The sequence below is a fragment of the Zophobas morio genome, unplaced genomic scaffold, assembly GCF_036711695.1.
Source record: "Zophobas morio isolate AGI-343-1 ecotype UQ-CSIRO unplaced genomic scaffold, CSIRO_AGI_Zmor_V1 ptg000021l, whole genome shotgun sequence".
Classification (NCBI taxonomy): Eukaryota; Metazoa; Arthropoda; class Insecta; order Coleoptera; family Tenebrionidae; genus Zophobas; species Zophobas morio.
Window position 1 is genome coordinate 28,656,913 of NW_026972126.1, and position 17,364 is coordinate 28,674,276.

At 39.0% G+C, this 17,364-nt stretch overlaps 5 protein-coding genes and 1 long non-coding RNA gene across 8 annotated transcripts; 1 reads left to right on the top strand and 5 right to left on the bottom strand.

The window, feature by feature from the left end:
* On the top strand, positions 1–4,477 carry LOC135131991 (monocarboxylate transporter 13-like). Of its 2 annotated transcripts, none has more exons than XM_064059888.1 (8): positions 1–207; positions 1,908–1,952; positions 1,998–3,035; positions 3,095–3,298; positions 3,343–3,588; positions 3,636–3,839; positions 3,884–4,169; positions 4,221–4,477. In XM_064059888.1, the coding sequence occupies exons 3-8, from the start codon at positions 2,160–2,162 to the stop codon at positions 4,379–4,381; spliced, it is 1,977 nt and encodes a 658-aa protein (XP_063915958.1). In that variant the 5' UTR covers positions 1–207; positions 1,908–1,952; positions 1,998–2,159; the 3' UTR covers positions 4,382–4,477. The 2 variants fall into 2 exon arrangements, with proteins under 2 accessions (XP_063915958.1, XP_063915960.1); XM_064059890.1 differs by having other exon boundaries at positions 2,009–3,035.
* LOC135131993 (uncharacterized) lies at positions 4,385–6,112 on the bottom strand. The gene is made up of 3 exons (XM_064059893.1): positions 5,530–6,112; positions 4,918–5,135; positions 4,385–4,868 (listed from the first exon to the last, which is right to left on the bottom strand). Exons 1-3 carry the CDS (start codon positions 5,777–5,779, stop codon positions 4,503–4,505), a joined length of 834 nt encoding a protein of 277 aa, XP_063915963.1. The 5' UTR covers positions 5,780–6,112; the 3' UTR covers positions 4,385–4,502.
* Positions 6,113–7,292: 1,180 nt separating this feature from the next.
* LOC135131992 (sodium-coupled monocarboxylate transporter 2-like) lies at positions 7,293–10,135 on the bottom strand. 2 transcript variants are annotated; one of them, XM_064059892.1, is made up of 8 exons: positions 10,051–10,135; positions 9,885–10,004; positions 9,095–9,227; positions 8,772–9,049; positions 8,502–8,724; positions 8,097–8,456; positions 7,781–8,051; positions 7,293–7,733 (listed from the first exon to the last, which is right to left on the bottom strand). In XM_064059892.1, the coding sequence occupies exons 3-8, from the start codon at positions 9,223–9,225 to the stop codon at positions 7,311–7,313; spliced, it is 1,686 nt and encodes a 561-aa protein (XP_063915962.1). In that variant the 5' UTR covers positions 9,226–9,227; positions 9,885–10,004; positions 10,051–10,135; the 3' UTR covers positions 7,293–7,310. The 2 variants fall into 2 exon arrangements, with proteins under 2 accessions (XP_063915962.1, XP_063915961.1); XM_064059891.1 differs by lacking the exons at positions 9,885–10,004; positions 10,051–10,135 and having other exon boundaries at positions 9,095–9,302.
* A 1,156-nt stretch (positions 10,136–11,291) lies between these two features.
* LOC135132764 (sodium-coupled monocarboxylate transporter 2-like) lies at positions 11,292–13,462 on the bottom strand. The gene is made up of 7 exons (XM_064060960.1): positions 13,259–13,462; positions 12,934–13,211; positions 12,665–12,887; positions 12,258–12,617; positions 11,940–12,207; positions 11,712–11,890; positions 11,292–11,658 (listed from the first exon to the last, which is right to left on the bottom strand). The coding sequence occupies exons 1-7, from the start codon at positions 13,432–13,434 to the stop codon at positions 11,412–11,414; spliced, it is 1,731 nt and encodes a 576-aa protein (XP_063917030.1). The 5' UTR covers positions 13,435–13,462; the 3' UTR covers positions 11,292–11,411.
* A 331-nt stretch (positions 13,463–13,793) lies between these two features.
* Positions 13,794–15,995, bottom strand: LOC135131858 (sodium-coupled monocarboxylate transporter 2-like). The gene is made up of 8 exons (XM_064059705.1): positions 15,907–15,995; positions 15,629–15,829; positions 15,304–15,581; positions 15,034–15,256; positions 14,627–14,986; positions 14,311–14,581; positions 14,091–14,263; positions 13,794–14,040 (listed from the first exon to the last, which is right to left on the bottom strand). The coding sequence occupies exons 1-8, from the start codon at positions 15,993–15,995 to the stop codon at positions 13,794–13,796; spliced, it is 1,842 nt and encodes a 613-aa protein (XP_063915775.1).
* Positions 15,996–16,118: 123 nt separating this feature from the next.
* LOC135133073 (uncharacterized) lies at positions 16,119–16,940 on the bottom strand. Its single transcript, XR_010281140.1, has 4 exons — positions 16,809–16,940; positions 16,546–16,762; positions 16,356–16,498; positions 16,119–16,308 (listed from the first exon to the last, which is right to left on the bottom strand). It is a non-coding gene; the product is annotated as an uncharacterized LOC135133073 (long non-coding RNA).
* Positions 16,941–17,364: the final 424 nt, after the last annotated feature.

The window sequence follows — 17,364 nt, forward strand, 5'->3', positions numbered from 1 at the left end:
GCATGTAAACCTGACGTCAGTCGAGCCAAAGTCGGACGCACGTCTTGTCGTAGTAGGCCGCGCTGTGAATTAGACACCATGTGAATGCGACCGTGCCACCAAACATTATATAAGTTGATATTTTTAATTGCGATCGTAGGCGCCTTGGTGCCGCTGACAGTTAAGCAAAAAAAGCAGTAGTGCCAATTGGTTTTTGAGGGTTTAGAGGTGAGGCGGTTTTTGCGTTTGGAGTTGGTTTGAATGAAAAAAATTGCTGAATGCGTGAACGAGTGAAAGCGGAGAAGTTTGTTGAAACGCACGGATTTTTGAATGGGCAGTAAAATCCGGTTCTCACTGGATTGCCCCAGGGGTTTAAATGAGACTCATTGATTAGGCCAGTGGCGGCGGCGCGGGAGGGGTGTGCTGAGTCCGTGAGACGCGGTGGAAGTTTGGTCTTCCGAGGAGAGAAAACGCAGCAAACGGAAGTGTTGATAAGATAAAAAAATCGATAAAAAACGAATTATTTTTTGTAAGTAACTCAGAAAGCATCCGCTGCGATTTTTGTTGTTCTGTCATGTGCATTGTTCCATAAACTTTATGACTTTCAAGTTATTTGGAATTTTAGGTGAATTTAGATTTTAGTCGAAGTAGGCACTGGCTTTGCCGCCTTGTCGATACGAGGTTCTTAAATAAATTTGCCAAAGTGTCGTTTCATGCTAATTTATGATTAATAGCAAAAGTCGATAAGCGCTACAAAATTCTACGTTGACAACCTTCGGACATTAAATAGCAAGTTCACTTTACGGTGTACTTTGAATCATATCGGTAATAAAACTACAGGTGTAATTACATTGGAACAATTTCACGTACAATATAATGTTATGATTATGACCTTGTTCGGTTTGTTGAGACAGTGTTTATTTAAATGCCCTGAACATTGAAAATTCCAATATTTATAGTTTTATTTGAAACAATGAAAATTAATAAGATTTGAAAACCTCAGAATTAAAATTCAGTGCCACAATATAATTGCACAATTACATAGAATTGTATTGTGTAATAATAATATAAGACAATCGGAATTTAAAACGGAGAATTTTTATCTACGATTATGAAAATTTGTTTGTCTCCGGAACAACTACGGAACCTTGTGACCATCCAAAAATATCTAGTTCCATCCAATTAATTCAATTAAACAACCCCATATCCCTAATTGAGCCAATAATAGAAACGCGAGAAACCAGAAACTGATGAAATTGGACTTAATTACTTAAGTGATAGTTGGACAACAATCGGTTCTAAAAATTAGAGTCATCAACCTATAACTTTATAAATAAACCCACACAATTGATTTTTTACTTAATCGATTTCATAACCATTAGCACAAATGAACAATTTGTAGCCCGCAAGGTTAAACCGTTACCAGAAAAACCACTCAATCTAGTAATTACTCGTAAATGATATCTTCCGATAAATCGCGAGCGGAAAAACACCGTCGTGCTCCGACTTGTTATGAATAAATTAGTGCGCAAACATTTTCTGGTCCTAACCAGAAAATTCGTCCCAAATTTCGCACTGGCAAACGTGAGCGATGCAAATTGACACCAAACACACAAATAAGATAAAATATACGTCGCATGTGACATGCGATGGGTTATATAACGCCCGATTTTAATTTATGAGCGAATACAAACAATCCCACTAGGAGGGGGTAGATCATGTAAAATGCAAAAGAAGGCTACATTCTCGATATATATTTCTTCCATAAAGGTAGTGCGTTGTAGTTTTTACCCGACCTGGCTAGCACCCGGTTGCGTGGACAAAACAAAAATAAACCGATACGTGCCTATAAATAATTAGTCAAGTCCAACGCAAGGCCACAAATCTGATATTTATATCACCAGCAAATTCACTAATCCATTTTTCAGGATGCGAAAACCCAGTGCCTTCTAGCTGCCTTGTCTTTACCCAAGGTAAGCCTTCACACTCCCCTTCTGTCTAAACCCTAGTCGTTGCAGTGCTCTTTTAGTCCACAAGTGTCCTCTTTCCGGTAATTGATGAGAAATCTCACCATCAAACACTTCGTTTCTTCACGCACCACCGAACTGAGCAGGGACCCCAGATTGAGGCTCCAAAACTGGTCCAAGCGTTGGATGCAGCTATTCTTCTTCAAGTGAACGATGCCAGACACAGTGGTGCCAGTAGACGACGACGAAAACGAAACCGAAGCCTCCGCCTTGACCAACAGACCCAAAATCCCGGACGGCGGATGGGGCTGGATGATCGTTTTAGCCTCCCTCATCATCTCTTTAATCCAAGACGGCATTAGTTTCTCCTTCGGGACTCTCTACACCGAGTTCATCGACGAATTTGAAGCCTCTAAGTCGAGCACGGCGTGGATCGGGAGCTTGTTCCTCGCGGTACCACTTCTAACGGGGCCTGTAATGAGTGCCCTGGTTGATAAGTATGGGTGCCGGACCATGACCATCCTAGGTGGATTGGTGTCCGCTGCTGGGTTCATTTTGAGCTACTTCGCCAACAGTGTGATCGTCATGTACATCACGTTTGGAATTATCTCGGGGATGGGACTCGGACTGACGTACATCACGGCGGTGGTGTCCATAGCCTTTTGGTTTGAGAAAAGGCGAAATCTCGCAGTGGGACTAGGGGCTTGTGGTACCGGTATTGGTACTTTCGTATATGCCCCTTTCACCACCATGCTACTCTACGAGTACGGCTGGCGATGGACCGTGATCCTCTTGAGTGGTACCCTCTTGAATATGTGTGTGTGCGGGGCTCTAATGAGGGACCCCGACTGGATCCTCGAACAGAACAAACACTCCAAACTATCCAGTAAGACGAGCTCGGTGTCCAACGTATCCACCCCAAGTCAGAAAATGGACCTAGAAGCCATCCGAAGCCTACTAAAGAATGGTCAAGACGCCGAGTACGTTCTCCAAACTCTGGCGACTTCCATCGAGCGCGAAGAAAAGGGGCAAAAGGAGCACCACCAATCCGTCCTCAATCTCCCGACATTCGTCAAACAGAACGAAACCGTGAGTCCGTGAGTGTTTGTTTAATACCACTTCGGTACTCACTTTCTATCTCTCTCCAGGTCCCAGCCGAAGTCCTCGAGCAGCTCCAAGAAAATAAAAAGTTGTATCGGATCATCGTGGAGAACTACCCCAGTCTTTTACACTGTAGGAGTACGTCCGAGAAAGGGCTCAACACGTTGGTTAATCCCAGTTTGGGGCCCCGGATCCCTGTGACGTTCTCCCTCAAGCTGAAAAAATCCGACAAGAAACCCATCACGCATCAGGTACTTCGTACGACTGTGTGATTCATTGATGACGTTGCTTTCAGTATTCGCTCCCTGAGCAGGCCGAGCCTTTAATGAAAAAAGCCAAAAAACCGGAGACTACCTCTTGGCTGGTAAAACAATTCAGTTCTACCACTCCGCACCAAAATTATTTTAAAAACATGAGGTTCCCTAGGCATTCGATACACCGGGGGGCCGTTTTGAATAAAAATAAGTACAGGTTGAGGGCATCGAGCTGTCCTAATATATACAGGGTGTCCATGACGACTCTCCTCAAAGACGAGGATGAGGTGAGTAGGTCTCGACCGTCCTTCTGTACCTCGCATTAACGTTTCAGCTGTGGTACGCGGGGTTAATCAAACTAGTCAATCTCTTTGACGAGTTTCATTTCTTCTTATTGTCTGTCTCGACTATCATTCTTTTTGCTTGGTTTATGACGCCGTATTTCTACCTAGTAGATCACATGGAAGCCCTCGGATACACCAAAGACGAAGCCTCGTACGTCCTATCCGGCATCGGAGTGGCCAACACCATCGGAATGGTACCACTTCGTACTAACTGTAATTTTCGTCACACATATTGTAGGTAGTTTTAGGGTGGGCGGGAGACCAACCGTGGACCAACGTGTCAAAAACCTATGGCGTCTGTCTCATCCTGTGTGGAGCATGTTGTTCCGCCATCTACATCTTCACCAAGAATTACATCGTCCTCCACATCTTCGGCGCGCTGTACGGAGTTTTCCTAGCGAGTAGTTTCTCATTTACTCCTGTGATGTTGGTGGAACTGCTTCCTCTTGAAACGTTCACCAAAGCGTACGGTTTGCAGTTGCTGTGTGAAGGTTTGGGACACCTGGGGGGACCCCCGTTCGCAGGTAAGTACCAACCCAACACACCTAAACGTTCTAAAGACGAACGAACCGTAGCACTACTTGCCGATTTGACGAAAACTTGGAGTTACTCGTTCCATTTGGGGGCGGTTTGGATTGCCGTTGCCGGAGTACTTGTTCTCATTATTCCCTACACGAAAAACCGGAAGATGTTTGGGAGGGGGCCGGTGGAGAAGGAACTGAGCGAGAGAGACTAAACATGACAAGTACTTAAATTTAATACTGGATTGTACTTAAATACTAGTATTGCTTACATTGTATTACTGTCATTCTATAATAAAATTTGGTCAGTATTTGGCATCATTTTTAATTACGATTTTATAAGTAGGATAAGGTACTGTAAGTACCTGACGTAAACTTCTCCATTTCGTAACTCGTTTGCATTAGGACCATGTCTAGGAACGCTTCTTTTTCGTGCTCTGTGTTGTCGCTTTTGATTTCTTCGGTCTTGATTTCTTCTTTCACGTCATTTTCGGTGATTTCTACGTCTTCGGTTTTAAATATCACGATGGTTTCGAATATTGCACTTTCTGCCATCTGGAGGGCATTTTTTGGAGGTTCAGAGGACAATTCTTGCGGAATAGTTGCTGGAGTTGCTCTTGATTCTAAATTTGGAGTCAATTTTTGGCTTTTTTCGTTTGTATCTTGACGGTTTATTTCTAGACCTGGACTAACAATGCGTTCCTAAAATAAATTGTTTCAAAATTTAGAATGTCGTACACATTGTAATTACCGAGGGTATTTGATCTTCTTGTGGATCATTCTGAGATTTTGATCTTTTTGTTCGTAACCGTAAACGTCTGCGGATTGGTGTGCTGTTGTCGTTCACAACGACTTCTCCTAACAATTTTGGTTTCTGTTTGAACTTTGTAAAAGCACTATTTTCCTCGTCAGGTAGATATAGAGTTGGCACAGCTGTTTGCAACAACCGTCTGTTACCAATTTGTTGTCCTATAACCAAAACGACACATTTTTGTAATTTTTTACTAATAATATATGATAAATATAATATTCAAAATACCTCCAAAATGGATTTAAGTTCAAAATATAAGTGCCTTTATTGTGCTCAAATTTGGTAATTTGATTAAAAAAAGTCATGATCATTCTTAAAAAAAGGTATTTCTGTTTAGTGAATACACCTCATAATTCCACAAATTTCACTAATTTTGTGGTTGGGAAATTACCGCTGCCATACCTGGTAATTGGTCAAATAAACCCTGTCATTGGTTGATAAAAAAAAAAAACGCAACCGGCTACATGACTAAATTGCCCCGCATCGATTGGTGCATCACTAAGCCCCACCCACATCCTACCACCCTGATTTAATTTACGAAAAAATCCTTACTTGATTTTAAACAATAGTCTTCCTCTGCAAAGTGGATAGAGCACACTTTCGAAGTTTTGTGAATTGCAAAATCCGCCCCAACGCGGTCCTCCCATATTTTCCGCCGATCACAATAAAATGCCTGCCCCTGGGCATTTTTAATCACCACTTTCGTGCCAGCTTTAGGGAACTGATGGTACGTCAAAGTACCATCGTCTGGAAATTCACAAGTCGGGACACAGCACCTGTTGCCACATTTCTTCTTCTTCATTACTTTTATCAAAAATACATGTGTAAACCCGAATGGAATAAAAATAAATTACACCAGAAATGTAAACAAAAACAGCATTTGAATAGGAGGTTATGTTTATGTTTGTGTGTGCAGGTGCAATGCGCACTTGTTGCGTCAACTCGCCGAGTCGCAGCATAAGCAGCTGTGATCTGCAGCAGACTATGCCGTGACAGTGAGCTGTGCCGCAAACTAATTACAGTGGACATAGCGCCGAAAACTCGTTGGTAAACAATAAAAAAATGTGGTAAAAAAGTCTGTATAACGGTGGAATAAATTGTTATTTTTATCTCTCGTGCGATTATAATTATAATTACATGCTTTTCTAATTTTCCGGTTCGAACCAGTGGCGTAGCTAACTTCCACTGTGCCCCCCCGCAGTTTATAGTAAGCGCCTTCATGCACCAAATTTAAAAAGTAATATAAATATGTACTACTCGTTTGTACATTTTTTCGGTTACTTTACGGTCTGCGCCCCTTTTGGCGCTGCGCCCCCCCCCGCATTGCTAGGTTTGCGGGGGTGCTATTTACGCCACTGTTTCGAACATCTAGGGCCCCTTCAACGCTAGAATATGATAGTTTGTCCCTTTTAGATTGCTTTGATAACCAAAACTGAGCCACAGGACTTAGAAGATCTCTATCCTCGAAAGCATTACTCTTGGTTTTCACCGTATAACTAATCACTAATCCAAAAATAACGGTCGTTAATAGTCCACACACTATGTATAAATAGAAAGACAACTTAAAAATAGCAGGTGCGTCAGCTTGTTTCATTAGATTTCTCCAAATTTCGCTGGAATAAATCAAAAATACCTATTAGCTTGTTTGAATACTTACAAAGTTGTGTTTGATATGATAGTACTATTGATGGTACTTGTGTGATTCAGTGCATCACAACCGCTGGCAGAGCTAGACACAAAGTTATTAAAACACCTCCAGTACTCCAGTACTACAATAGAACGCGCCCTTAAAATGTCACGGTATTTTTACTAAATTAAGAAAATGTCGTACTTGCGAATTCGCCATTAGAAACAATACTCGCAATGTAAAAATACCTATTAAATGTCCTTGAGTGATTCCCCAAACGGAGTTCCTAGAAGAGTAGTACCGGAAATGTGGCTAAAAATGTTTCAGTTAACACGCGACGAGAATTAGTTTGGTTCATCTGATAGCAATGGTCAATGGATACCGAAATCGGGAAAATTTTCATTTTTTTGTCCGGTAGTAGGTACTCAGTGGCGGTACTCTGCGTCGTTGCAAAGCATCCAAAGTAGATCCCTATTAAAGCACTAAGCAGCAACATTGCGGCAAAAATGAGATTGTCGAACCAGGTTAAAGTGAGTGAAGGCATGGCGGTGCCATTAAACTAGTACGGAATAAAAGTCGAACAACTTTGTTGCTTTTGTTTTAATACAACACAAAAACCTTGAATTATTATAGTACTATTAGACGGCTGCTATCAACAGTTCGTAAAATACTGTAATTAAAAGGCAAATTGGGTAACGAAACAGTTTTATTCTTCGAGAATTTCTAACGCCTCTTCTACATCTCTGTACGGTACTCCCTTTTTGTCTTCATATTTTTTGGAAAGACAGAGTTGTACGACAGGACTTACGTGGTCCTTGTCGGTTGGAGAGTTTCGTTTGGTCATGCAGCTAATGATTAAACCAACAATTACAGTCACAACGCATCCAATCAGTACGTAATAATAGAAAGATATTCTGAAAATCATAGGTACTTGTGGAAATTGTATTGTGGAAGTTGTGTTGGAAGATATGTGGTACGAAGTACTCGAATTCTGATTGAGTACACCACACCCAGTAATCGAAAGTGGTTTCGTAGGATTTTTAATCGCTCCTTTCAACTGGTAGTACTTGCCAGGAAGTGCTACACCTGCCACTGCTAGAAAACCCGCAACAATACCGTAGAAAGCTCCCTTCAAACAAATATTAGTACTTCAATCTGTAACGTAGTACCACATACATGGTGGTTAGCTGACGGAAAAAGAGCTCCTAGTGTAAAAACGCCAAGCAAAGGTCCTTGTGTAATTCCACAAACCGTCAAAGTAACAGACAGTACTTCTCCAAGTTTGTCCACCGCAAAAACCAAACATGTACAGAAAACTCCAACCACGAGTACTATCGCTTTCAGGATGTTGCTACCCCGTTTTTCTGTAGATTTATCTTTTAAAAATAAGCATACGAGGTCTTTGTACAAGACACCAGACAAAGCGTTTAGGTTGGATGACATGGAACTGCAACAACTTGCGTATACACCATAAGAGAAGCAAAAGTAGTACCTGAGAGATGCACTTGCAATAGTAGCTACAAAAAGACCAGAGATTCCTGGAATGCTAGCACCGATGTCCGTTATGAAATACGGCAAGAGTTGGTCGTGTTTTGACACTATTTTGCTAGTTAGAGGATCACAGTCTTTGTACCTGGAATAAGTTAGCAAACCAATGGCAACACCGAATGTCTGTACTAAACACATGTTGAACACAGTGCATATAACTGCCTGTTTGCACTCCTTGAATGTTGGTAAAGTTAGAAATTTTTGGGCACCGGTTTGGTGGACGATTATTAAGGTGGTGGCGATCGTAGTACAACCGATGCTGTATCCCCAAAAGCTATCTCTTGCTGAGGGGTCTATAGTGAAGCTAAAACAAAGTTTGTACGACTATCAAACTATTAGCAAAGAGTACTTAAAAACATGTAGTCTTTGACCATCCACTGCTGTATTCCAAACTGATGATATTCCGGCAGACGCATCAAGACCCGTCACAAAAACAGTCAAAAGACAGGTTAGTATAACTGCGAACTGAAGAAAATCCGTCCAAATAACAGTCTTCAGACCCCCTATCGACGTATAAAAAACACAAACCAAACACAAGACGGTAGCAACCAAATTAACATCAATTCCAGTAGCTACAAAGGTACTATTATTTTATTCGCAGACATGTTTGAAGTAGTACCTGTAGCAAAAGTCAAAGATGGCGCATACGCATGTACCGGAAACGTGAAAATTTCGGACAATACATAAAACACAAACCCTATCATTCGAGTCTTCTTATCAAATCTTTTCTCCAAGTACTCGTAAATGTTGGTTACTTGCATTTTGAAGAACACCGGAAGGTAAACATAAGTAGCAAGAAAACCCATTATTGTGTACGCCACAACGTATAACCAGACGCTAGCTCCGTATCTGTACACATCCGCCACCGATGTTAGAAGCAAGGTACCTGAAATATGGCTAAAATTGCGTGGATTAAGTGGAACAACAATCTTAAAGTGGTACCTCACTGCTACTGATACCGCTATCGGAATAACTTTCATGTTTTTGCCTCCCATGAGGTACTCCCTGATGGTGGATTGCTTGGTCCCGAAGCAGCCGAAATAAATTCCGATTATGGTACTGAGCACCAACATACCTACAAATATTATGTAGTCGTACCAGGTTAAAGAAGGCGACATGATGCTGAAGAAAAACTCAGTTTAACTAAGTCGACGCCGTTATAGAAGGTTGTAAATATACGAATTTTAAAGAATAGATAGTGGTTCTAAATGTTCTGTATATAAATCGTTGGTTTATGCTTGACATCTCGTATAAATTTTACGGAACAATGGCGCTTTTATTACAATATATGTATGTTACAGTGATTCATGGCAATGGGTAATTTCAACGATATGGTAAAGCTTGTTTCGATTAACTTTGGACTACTTTAATGAAATACTGCCTGTAATGGTATAATTTTTGTTTGTAGTCGAATTTTACATGATTTTCTTCGTTTTCTCGAGATTTTTGATGACAAAAATGTCCATCATCATAAAAAATGCAAGGACGGTTGACGAATCTTGTTTCAAATTAAGTAAGTAGCACTCTTTACTTTAACAAAGCGCTACATTATACTTCCGTTTCAAATATATCGCAAAACCTTGACTTTTAAATGGTAAATAATTGCTTTCGTCAACTAAGTATACACCTTTTTTAACCTAGAACATTATAATTACAAACGAGAATATGTACTGTATCAATTTTTTCTTCGAGAATTTGTAACGCTTGTTCTACGCCAGTGTTCGCTACTTACAATTCGTCTTCACATTTTGGGCCCCAGTTTGATGGACGACTATAAGATCGCATGAAACTGGTACTTATGACTATGACATATCCCCAGAAACTATCTCTAGCAGTAGGACCAGCAGTGAAACTAAAAGAAAACATTATAAAGCTGTCGGATTAGTAGCAAAAATTACTTAAATCCGGCATTAGCATAAGGTGAAGACTCTTGTACAGTGGTACTTCATAGGTACTGATATCTCAATTGAAATAACTTTCGTGTTTTTTCCTCCCATTAGGTATTCTCTGAGGGTAGATTAGTTCAAAAGAATCCGAAATAAATTAGAATCAAGATACTAAGTGCTAATATACCTGGAATATAGAATGATATTAATGTACCAACTTAAACAGACCAACATTCTAAAAGGTACACCAATCTAATAAACTTAATTTGACGTTCTAGACTACAGACAAAATTTGAATTCAACAGAACAGGTAGTGGTTATTTTAAAAGTATAGAATTTAAATTGTTTGTTTGTACTTAACATTAAAAATAATCGTAAACAGACAAAGGCACTTACATTGAAACATTTATTATAATAATTCACAGTTGCTTTGTATTTACAAGAATATGGAAAATGTATTCTACTTTTACTCAGGTAATTTATTGTCTCTCGGTATAGTGATAATAATAATGAAATATATGTCTGTATTTTTTTAATTATTTAATCAAAACAACTTCTTTCTTTTTTTTGACTCAACCATATTCGTCGCTTTTCCAAATTCTTAGTCATAATTGACATTGGCCCTCAATTCACTGACAACTTATACAAAAAAAATGATGTTACTTTTCTACGTACTAATGCAGTACCTTATCAACTCCTCCAGAAAACGGTTTCAACTCCATCAGCCTACTCAGCAGCTCAACAATCCTCACCAGAAACCTCTTTCTAATGACAAGATACCATATGTTCACCATTCCCAAGTCCAGTCGTACGTCCTCCCCTGTACCAAACTTTAAAGACATTTGAAATTATTTTATCAATAAATTGATTGAAAACGAAAAAAAATTAATTGGCCTTCATGACGTAAGAGTTGTAAATTAGGTATAAAAATAAAACTCATGTACATTAATTCAGCCTTCATTAAAAAAGGGCATACAAATTCTATCATATTTATTTCTACTTTAATTTCGTCTTCCAGTCCCCCATCCACTGCAATGAATTCCGGTTCGGGAAGCTCCACAGGGTCCAGATTAGTCGTATTCCACATGACCGAAAAACTCGCATTGATATTAAGTTCTTCGTTTTCGTACCTTGGTAGGCTAAGCGATGAAATAAAATCTGTGTGACATGATCTTCTTCGTTTGCTCGATACTTTTGATGGCAAAAATATTCATCACCAAAAATTATGCAAGGTAAGTTGAAGAATCTTGTTCCAAGTTAAGTAGTGCTCTTTATTTAACACCTAACAAAACGCTACATAAATAACCGCTTTCGTCAACTTCACACCTATTTAACCTAAAACGTTATGATTACAAATAAGAACCTGTACTGCATCAATTATTTTCTTCGAGAATTTCTAATGCTTGTTCTACGCCAGTGTACACCACTTTTTGTTTATCTTCATCTTTTGTAGACATACAAGAATGCACGACAGGAGTTAGAAGATTCTTATCTACTGAAGAGTTACGTTTTATTATACAACTAACGATTAATCCAACAATCACAGTCACGATGGTACCAATCAGTACATAATAGTAGAACGACACTTTAAAAATCACCGATACTTGTGGAATTTGATTTCTGAAAAAATATCAACGTCAGTACTCAGACTGAGTACATTAAATCTTTCTTACAAAGTTGAGTTTGAAGATATGTGTTTCGAAATACTTAGAGTTTGATTGGAAAGACCACAACCACTAACAGAAAGTGGTTTTGTTGGATTTGTAATAAACCCTTTCAACTGATAGTACTTAGCAGGAACTGCTATACTCGAGACGGCTATAAATCCTGCAACCATCCCATAGAAAGCCCCCTTCAAAAAAAATTACCGTCTCTATATAATTTCTGGAAGTGCGACATACATGGTGATTAGCTGTTGGGAAAAGAACTCCTAACGTAAAAATGCCAAGTAAAGGTCCTTGCGTAAGCCCCACAATCGTCAAGGTGATAGAAATGATTTCTCCCATTCTCTCCACAGCAAAAACTAAACAAGTGCACAACAATCCAACCACAAATACTATTATCTTCAGACTATTACTACTCTGTTTCTCGGGTTTTTCTTTCAAAAACAAACACACAAAGTCTTTGTAGATGACACCGGATAAAGAGTTCAAGTTCGACGATATTGAGCTAGAACCATGTACGTCTAGTGTACAACATATAAGAAGAAAAAGTGGTACCTGAGGGATGCACTTGCAATGGTCGCTATAAAAAGACCTGTAATTCCTGGAATGTTCGTACCGATGTCTGTTACGAAATATGGAAAGAGTTGATCGTGTTTTGATATCTTTTTACTAATTAAAGGGTCACAGTCTTTGTATCTGGAATAAGTTACTAAACCAATGAAAACCCCCAACGTGTTCACTAAACACATGTTAAAGACAGTAAACACCACTGACCATATACAGTCTGTGAATGTTGGTAAGGCCAAAAATTTCTGGACACCGGTTTGATGGACGACTATTAAGGTAGTCGCTAGAAAGCTGGTGCCTATGAGATATGCCCAGAAACTATCTCTTGTGGTAGGATCAATAGTGAAACTAAAAGAGGACTTTGTAGGACAGTTGAGTTAATCGCAAAAAAATACTTAAAAATTTCTAGTCTTCCACCAACTTCTGCTGTACTCCAAACTGATGTTATTCCTCCAGATGTACCAAGACCTATCCCAAAAACAGTCAAAAAACAAGCTACTATTATTCCAAACTGGAGAAAATCAGTCCAGATTACAGTCTTCAAACCTCCTATTGAAGTGTAAAAAACACAAACCACACACAAGACAGTAGCAGTCAAGTTAATGTTAATCCCAGTAGCTACAACAGTACTATTATTTTATTGCCACTAAAGTTACAACAGTACCGGTTGCAAAAGTCAAAGCTGCTGTGTACGCATAAAGCGGAAACATAAGAATCTCGGACAGCACATAGAACACGAAAGCCAACATTCGTGTTTTTTTGTCAAACCTTATTTCCAGGTACTCGTAAATGTTAGTAACTTGCATTTTGAAGAAAACTGGAAGATAGACAAAAACGGCAAGAAAACCCATGATGACGTAGCTAACCATGAATAACCAAAGGCTAGCTCCGTATCTGTACACGTCGGCCACCGTGACTAAAAGCAAAACACCTGAAATATGGCTAAAATCTGAGGTCAGTTTAAGGAAGAGAAATTTGTGTAGTGGTACCTCACTGCTACGGATACCGCAATCGGAACCACTTTCATGTTTTTGCCTCCCATGAGGTATTGTCTGATCGTGGATTGCTTGGTTCCGAAGCATCCGAAATAAATACCAATTATGGTACTGACCACCAGCATGCCGGCGAAAATTATGTAGTCGTACCAGCCCAAAGAGGGTGACATGATGTGAAGAAAATCACTGTTTGACAAAATCGACGTCGTTCTAGAAAGGTAGTGGTTTTAAATGTTTCAACATAAATCGTTAATGTATGGTTGACATCTGAAATAAATTTTACGAAATAATGGCGTCTTTATTGCATTATATATTACAATGATTCATAGCGCTTGTTTAGATTAAGTTTGTACTATTTTTATTAAAGTACTGTTTTTAACAGTACATAAAGTTTATGAAACACTATAAAAGAAAGGTTGAAGAGCCTTGAACCAAATCTAAAACAGTCAGTCTTATTTTATTTAGAAAAATAAAATTAGATAAATTACTCAACCTAAAACATTTTATTAAAATAACAATAATAATTGTATCAGTTTTTTTCTTCGAGAATTTCTAACGCTTGTTCTATACCACTGTACTTTACGTTCCGCTCATTTTCACATTTTGCGGACATACAAGAATGTATGATAGGACTTTGAAGGTTCTTGTCGTTTGTAGAGTTCCGTTTTGTCACACAGCTAATAATTAAACCAACAATTACAGTCATGGTGCTTCCAATCAGTACATAATAGTAAAAAGATATTCTGAAAATAATAGGTACTGCGGGCATTGGATTTCTGAAAAAATCGTCACTACTAACTGTCACCAAGTAATTCTCATTCCTCACAAAGTTGTATTTGAAAAAGTGTAGTTGGAAGTATCCAAATTCTGATGAGCACATCCATTAATCGAAAGTGGTTTAGTAGGATATTTAATCGATCCTTTCAACTGGTAGTACTTAGCAGGAAGTGCTACACTCGCTACTGCTGTAAAACCCCCAACCATACCGTAGAAAGCCCCCTTCAAACAAATATTAGTACCTCACTCAATCACCAAGTACCACATACATAGTGGTTAGCTATTGGAAAAAGGACTCCTAGTGTAAAAACACCAAGCAAAGGTCCTTGTGTGATTCCACAAACCGTCAAAGTAACAGAAATTATTTCTCCCAGTTTATCCACTGCAAAAACCAAACAAGTACACAAAACTCCCACCACAAGTACTATCATTTTCAGAATGTTGCTACCCCGTTTTTCTGAAGGCTTCTCTTTGTAAAATAAACACACTAGATCTTTGTATAAAACACCAGATAAAGCGTTCAAGTTGGACGACATAGAACTGCAACAACTTATGTATACAGCATAGAAGAAGAGAAAGTAGTACCTAAGGGATGCACTTGCAATGGTCGCTATGAAAAGACCAGAAATTCCTGGAATGCTACTACCGATATCTGTTACGAAATACGGAAAAAGTTGATCGTGTTTTGATATTATTTTGCTAGTTACAGGATCACAGTCTTTGTATTTGGAATAAGTTAGCAAACCAATAGAAACGCTGAATGTGTGCACTAAACACATACTGAATGCAGTATAAATGACTGACTGTTTGCAGTCTTTGTATGTTGGTAATGTTAGAAATTTTTGGGCACCGGTTTGGTGGACGATTGTTAAGGTGATAGCTGTTGCGGTAGAACCTATGGCGTACCCCCAAAAGCTATCTCTTGCCGTGGGGTCTACAGTGAAGCTAAAAAGGAAACTTGTACAACCGTCGGATTAGTAGTAAATCATTACTTAAAAACATGTAGTCTCTGGCCATCCACTGCTGTATTCCAAACGGATGATATTCCCGCAGACGCATCAAGACCTGTCACAAAAACTGTCAAAAGACAGGCTATTATAACCCCGAATTGGAGAAAATCCGTCCAAACCACAGTCTTTAAACCCCCTATCGATGTATAAAAAACACAAACCAAGCATAAGACGGTAGCAACCACATTAACATCAATCCCAGTAGCTAAAACGTTACTATTATGTTATTGCCACCCAAGTTGGTACCAGTACCTGTTGCAAAAGTCAAAGATGGCGTGTACGCATGCACCGGAAACGTGAAAATTTCAGACAGTACATAAAACACGAATCCCAACTTTCGCGTTTTCTTATCAAATCTTTTCTCCAGGTACTCATAAATGTTGCTAACCTGTATATTGAAGAACACTGGAAGGTACACATAGACGGCAAGAAAACCCATAATCGTGTACGATACAACGTATAGCCAGATGCTAGCTCCGTATCTGTACACGTCCGCCACCGTTCCCAGAAGCAAAGTACCTGAAATATGGCTAAAATTGCCTGGGTTAAATGAGGCGAGATAATCTTGAAGTGGTACCTCACTGCTACTGATACCGCTATCGGAACCACTTTCATGTTTTTGCTCCCCATGAGGTACTCTCTGATGGTGGATTGCTTAGTTCCGAAACACCCGAAGTAAATTCCGATTGTGGTACTGAGTACCAACATGCCTGCGAAGATAATGTAGTCGTACCAGGTTAAAGTGGGCGACATGATGATGAACAAAGCTTCACTTTGACTAAGTCGACACTGTTCTAGAAGGCAGTTGAAGTACTAATTAAAAGAGTCGACAGGATTATGATTGACATCTCAAACAAAGTTTGCGACATGCGACATAGTAGCTTGTTATAATGATTCATGGTGATGTGTGCATGTTCGAGGTTGTACCAGTAAGATCTATACATCAATTAAAAAAATTATGCAAGGAAATTTGACGAACTGTATTCAAAAACTATGATAATCGGTTTTATTTTATTCTAACAAAAAGCTACATTAAGTATACTTCCACTTTACACTTTACACCTACTTAATCTAAATATTTTGGTACAAATACCAACGTCCTGTTTTTTTTTTTTTCTTCAAAAATTTCTAACGCTTGTTCTACGCCAGTACTCTCTGTTTTTCGTCAAATTTTGTAGGCATACAAGAATGTACGATAAGACTTAAGAAGTTCCAGTTCCCCAAAAACTATCTCTTGCTATAGGATCAACAGTGAAACTAAAAGAAAATTTTGTAAAAAAGTTGAGTTAGTAGCAAAACCTTACTTAAAGGTTCCTAGTCTTTCGTCAGCTTTTGCTATGCTCCAAATTCATGATATTCCTCCAGATGGCATACAAGAATGTACGATAAGACTTAAGAAGTTCCAGTTCCCCAAAAACTATCTCTTGCTATAGGATCAACAGTGAAACTAAAAGAAAATTTTGTAAAAAAGTTGAGTTAGTAGCAAAACCTTACTTAAAGGTTCCTAGTCTTTCGTCAGCTTTTGCTATGCTCCAAATTCATGATATTCCTCCAGATGCATCGAGACCAAAAACAGTTAATAGGCAAGCTACTATTATTCCAAATTGGAGAAAATCAGTCCAAACTACAGTTTGCAAACCCCCTATTGAAGTGTAGAACACACAAACCACACACAAGACAGTTGCAATCAAATTGACGTTAATCCCAGTAGCTGCAACAATACTATTAACATATTGTCACCAAAGTAAGAACAGTACCGGTTGCAAAAGTCCAAGATGGCGTGTATGCATGGATTAGAAATACAAGAATTTTGGAGAACACGTAGAACACGAAAGCCAACATTCGTGTTTTTTTGTCAAACCTTTTCTCCAGATACTCGTGAATGTTGATCACTTGCATTTTGAAGAATACTGGAAGATAAACATAAACAGCAAGGAAATCCATGATTACGTAAGCAACCGAGAATAACCAAAGGCTAGCTCCGTATCTGTATACGTCGGCCACCGATCCTGCAAGTAGGTTACCTGAAATATGGCTAAAATCCAGGGTTAGTTTAAGAGAGAGAAATATGTACCGAGGTACCTCACTGCTACTGATCCCGCGATTGGAACAACTTTTATGTTTTTGCCTCCCATGAGGTACTCTCTGATCGTGGATTGCTTGGTTCCGAAGCATCCGAAATAAATTCCTATCAATGTGCTAAATGCTAACATAGAATTATGATAGAGTCGTACCAGCTTAAAGAGATCGACATTTTAAACCAACGTCAATCTAGTAGGTAAACTTAGTTTGAAGTTCTAGAAAATTTTGAAT

Coding starts and splice junctions, on each gene's coding strand:
- LOC135131991 (XM_064059888.1), top strand. CDS start 2,160: ATGCCAGACACAGTGGTGCCAGTAGACGACGACGAAAACGAAACCGAA. Junction 3,036..3,094: donor TCGTCAAACAGAACGAAACC/GTGAGTCCGTGA, acceptor ATCTCTCTCCAG/GTCCCAGCCGAAGTCCTCGA. Junction 4,170..4,220: donor GGGGGGACCCCCGTTCGCAG/GTAAGTACCAAC, acceptor AACGAACCGTAG/CACTACTTGCCGATTTGACG.
- LOC135131993 (XM_064059893.1), bottom strand. CDS start 5,779: ATGAAGAAGAAGAAATGTGGCAACAGGTGCTGTGTCCCGACTTGTGAA. Junction 5,136..5,529: donor AGACTATTGTTTAAAATCAA/GTAAGGATTTTT, acceptor TTTTGGTTATAG/GACAACAAATTGGTAACAGA. Junction 4,869..4,917: donor AAGAAGATCAAATACCCTCG/GTAATTACAATG, acceptor AATTTATTTTAG/GAACGCATTGTTAGTCCAGG.
- LOC135131992 (XM_064059891.1), bottom strand. CDS start 9,270: ATGTCGCCTTCTTTAACCTGGTACGACTACATAATATTTGTAGGTATG. Junction 9,050..9,094: donor GCGGTATCAGTAGCAGTGAG/GTACCACTTTAA, acceptor ACGCAATTTTAG/CCATATTTCAGGTACCTTGC. Junction 8,725..8,771: donor ATCTTTGACTTTTGCTACAG/GTACTACTTCAA, acceptor GTACCTTTGTAG/CTACTGGAATTGATGTTAAT.
- LOC135132764 (XM_064060960.1), bottom strand. CDS start 13,434: ATGTCACCCTCTTTGGGCTGGTACGACTACATAATTTTCGCCGGCATG. Junction 12,888..12,933: donor AGCTTTGACTTTTGCAACCG/GTACTGTTGTAA, acceptor GTACTGTTGTAG/CTACTGGGATTAACATTAAC. Junction 12,618..12,664: donor GGAAGACTAGAAATTTTTAA/GTATTTTTTTGC, acceptor GTCCTCTTTTAG/TTTCACTATTGATCCTACCA.
- LOC135131858 (XM_064059705.1), bottom strand. CDS start 15,995: ATGTATAGATCTTACTGGTACAACCTCGAACATGCACACATCACCATG. Junction 14,987..15,033: donor CAGAGACTACATGTTTTTAA/GTAATGATTTAC, acceptor TTTCCTTTTTAG/CTTCACTGTAGACCCCACGG. Junction 14,264..14,310: donor TTCCAATAGCTAACCACTAT/GTATGTGGTACT, acceptor ATTTGTTTGAAG/GGGGCTTTCTACGGTATGGT.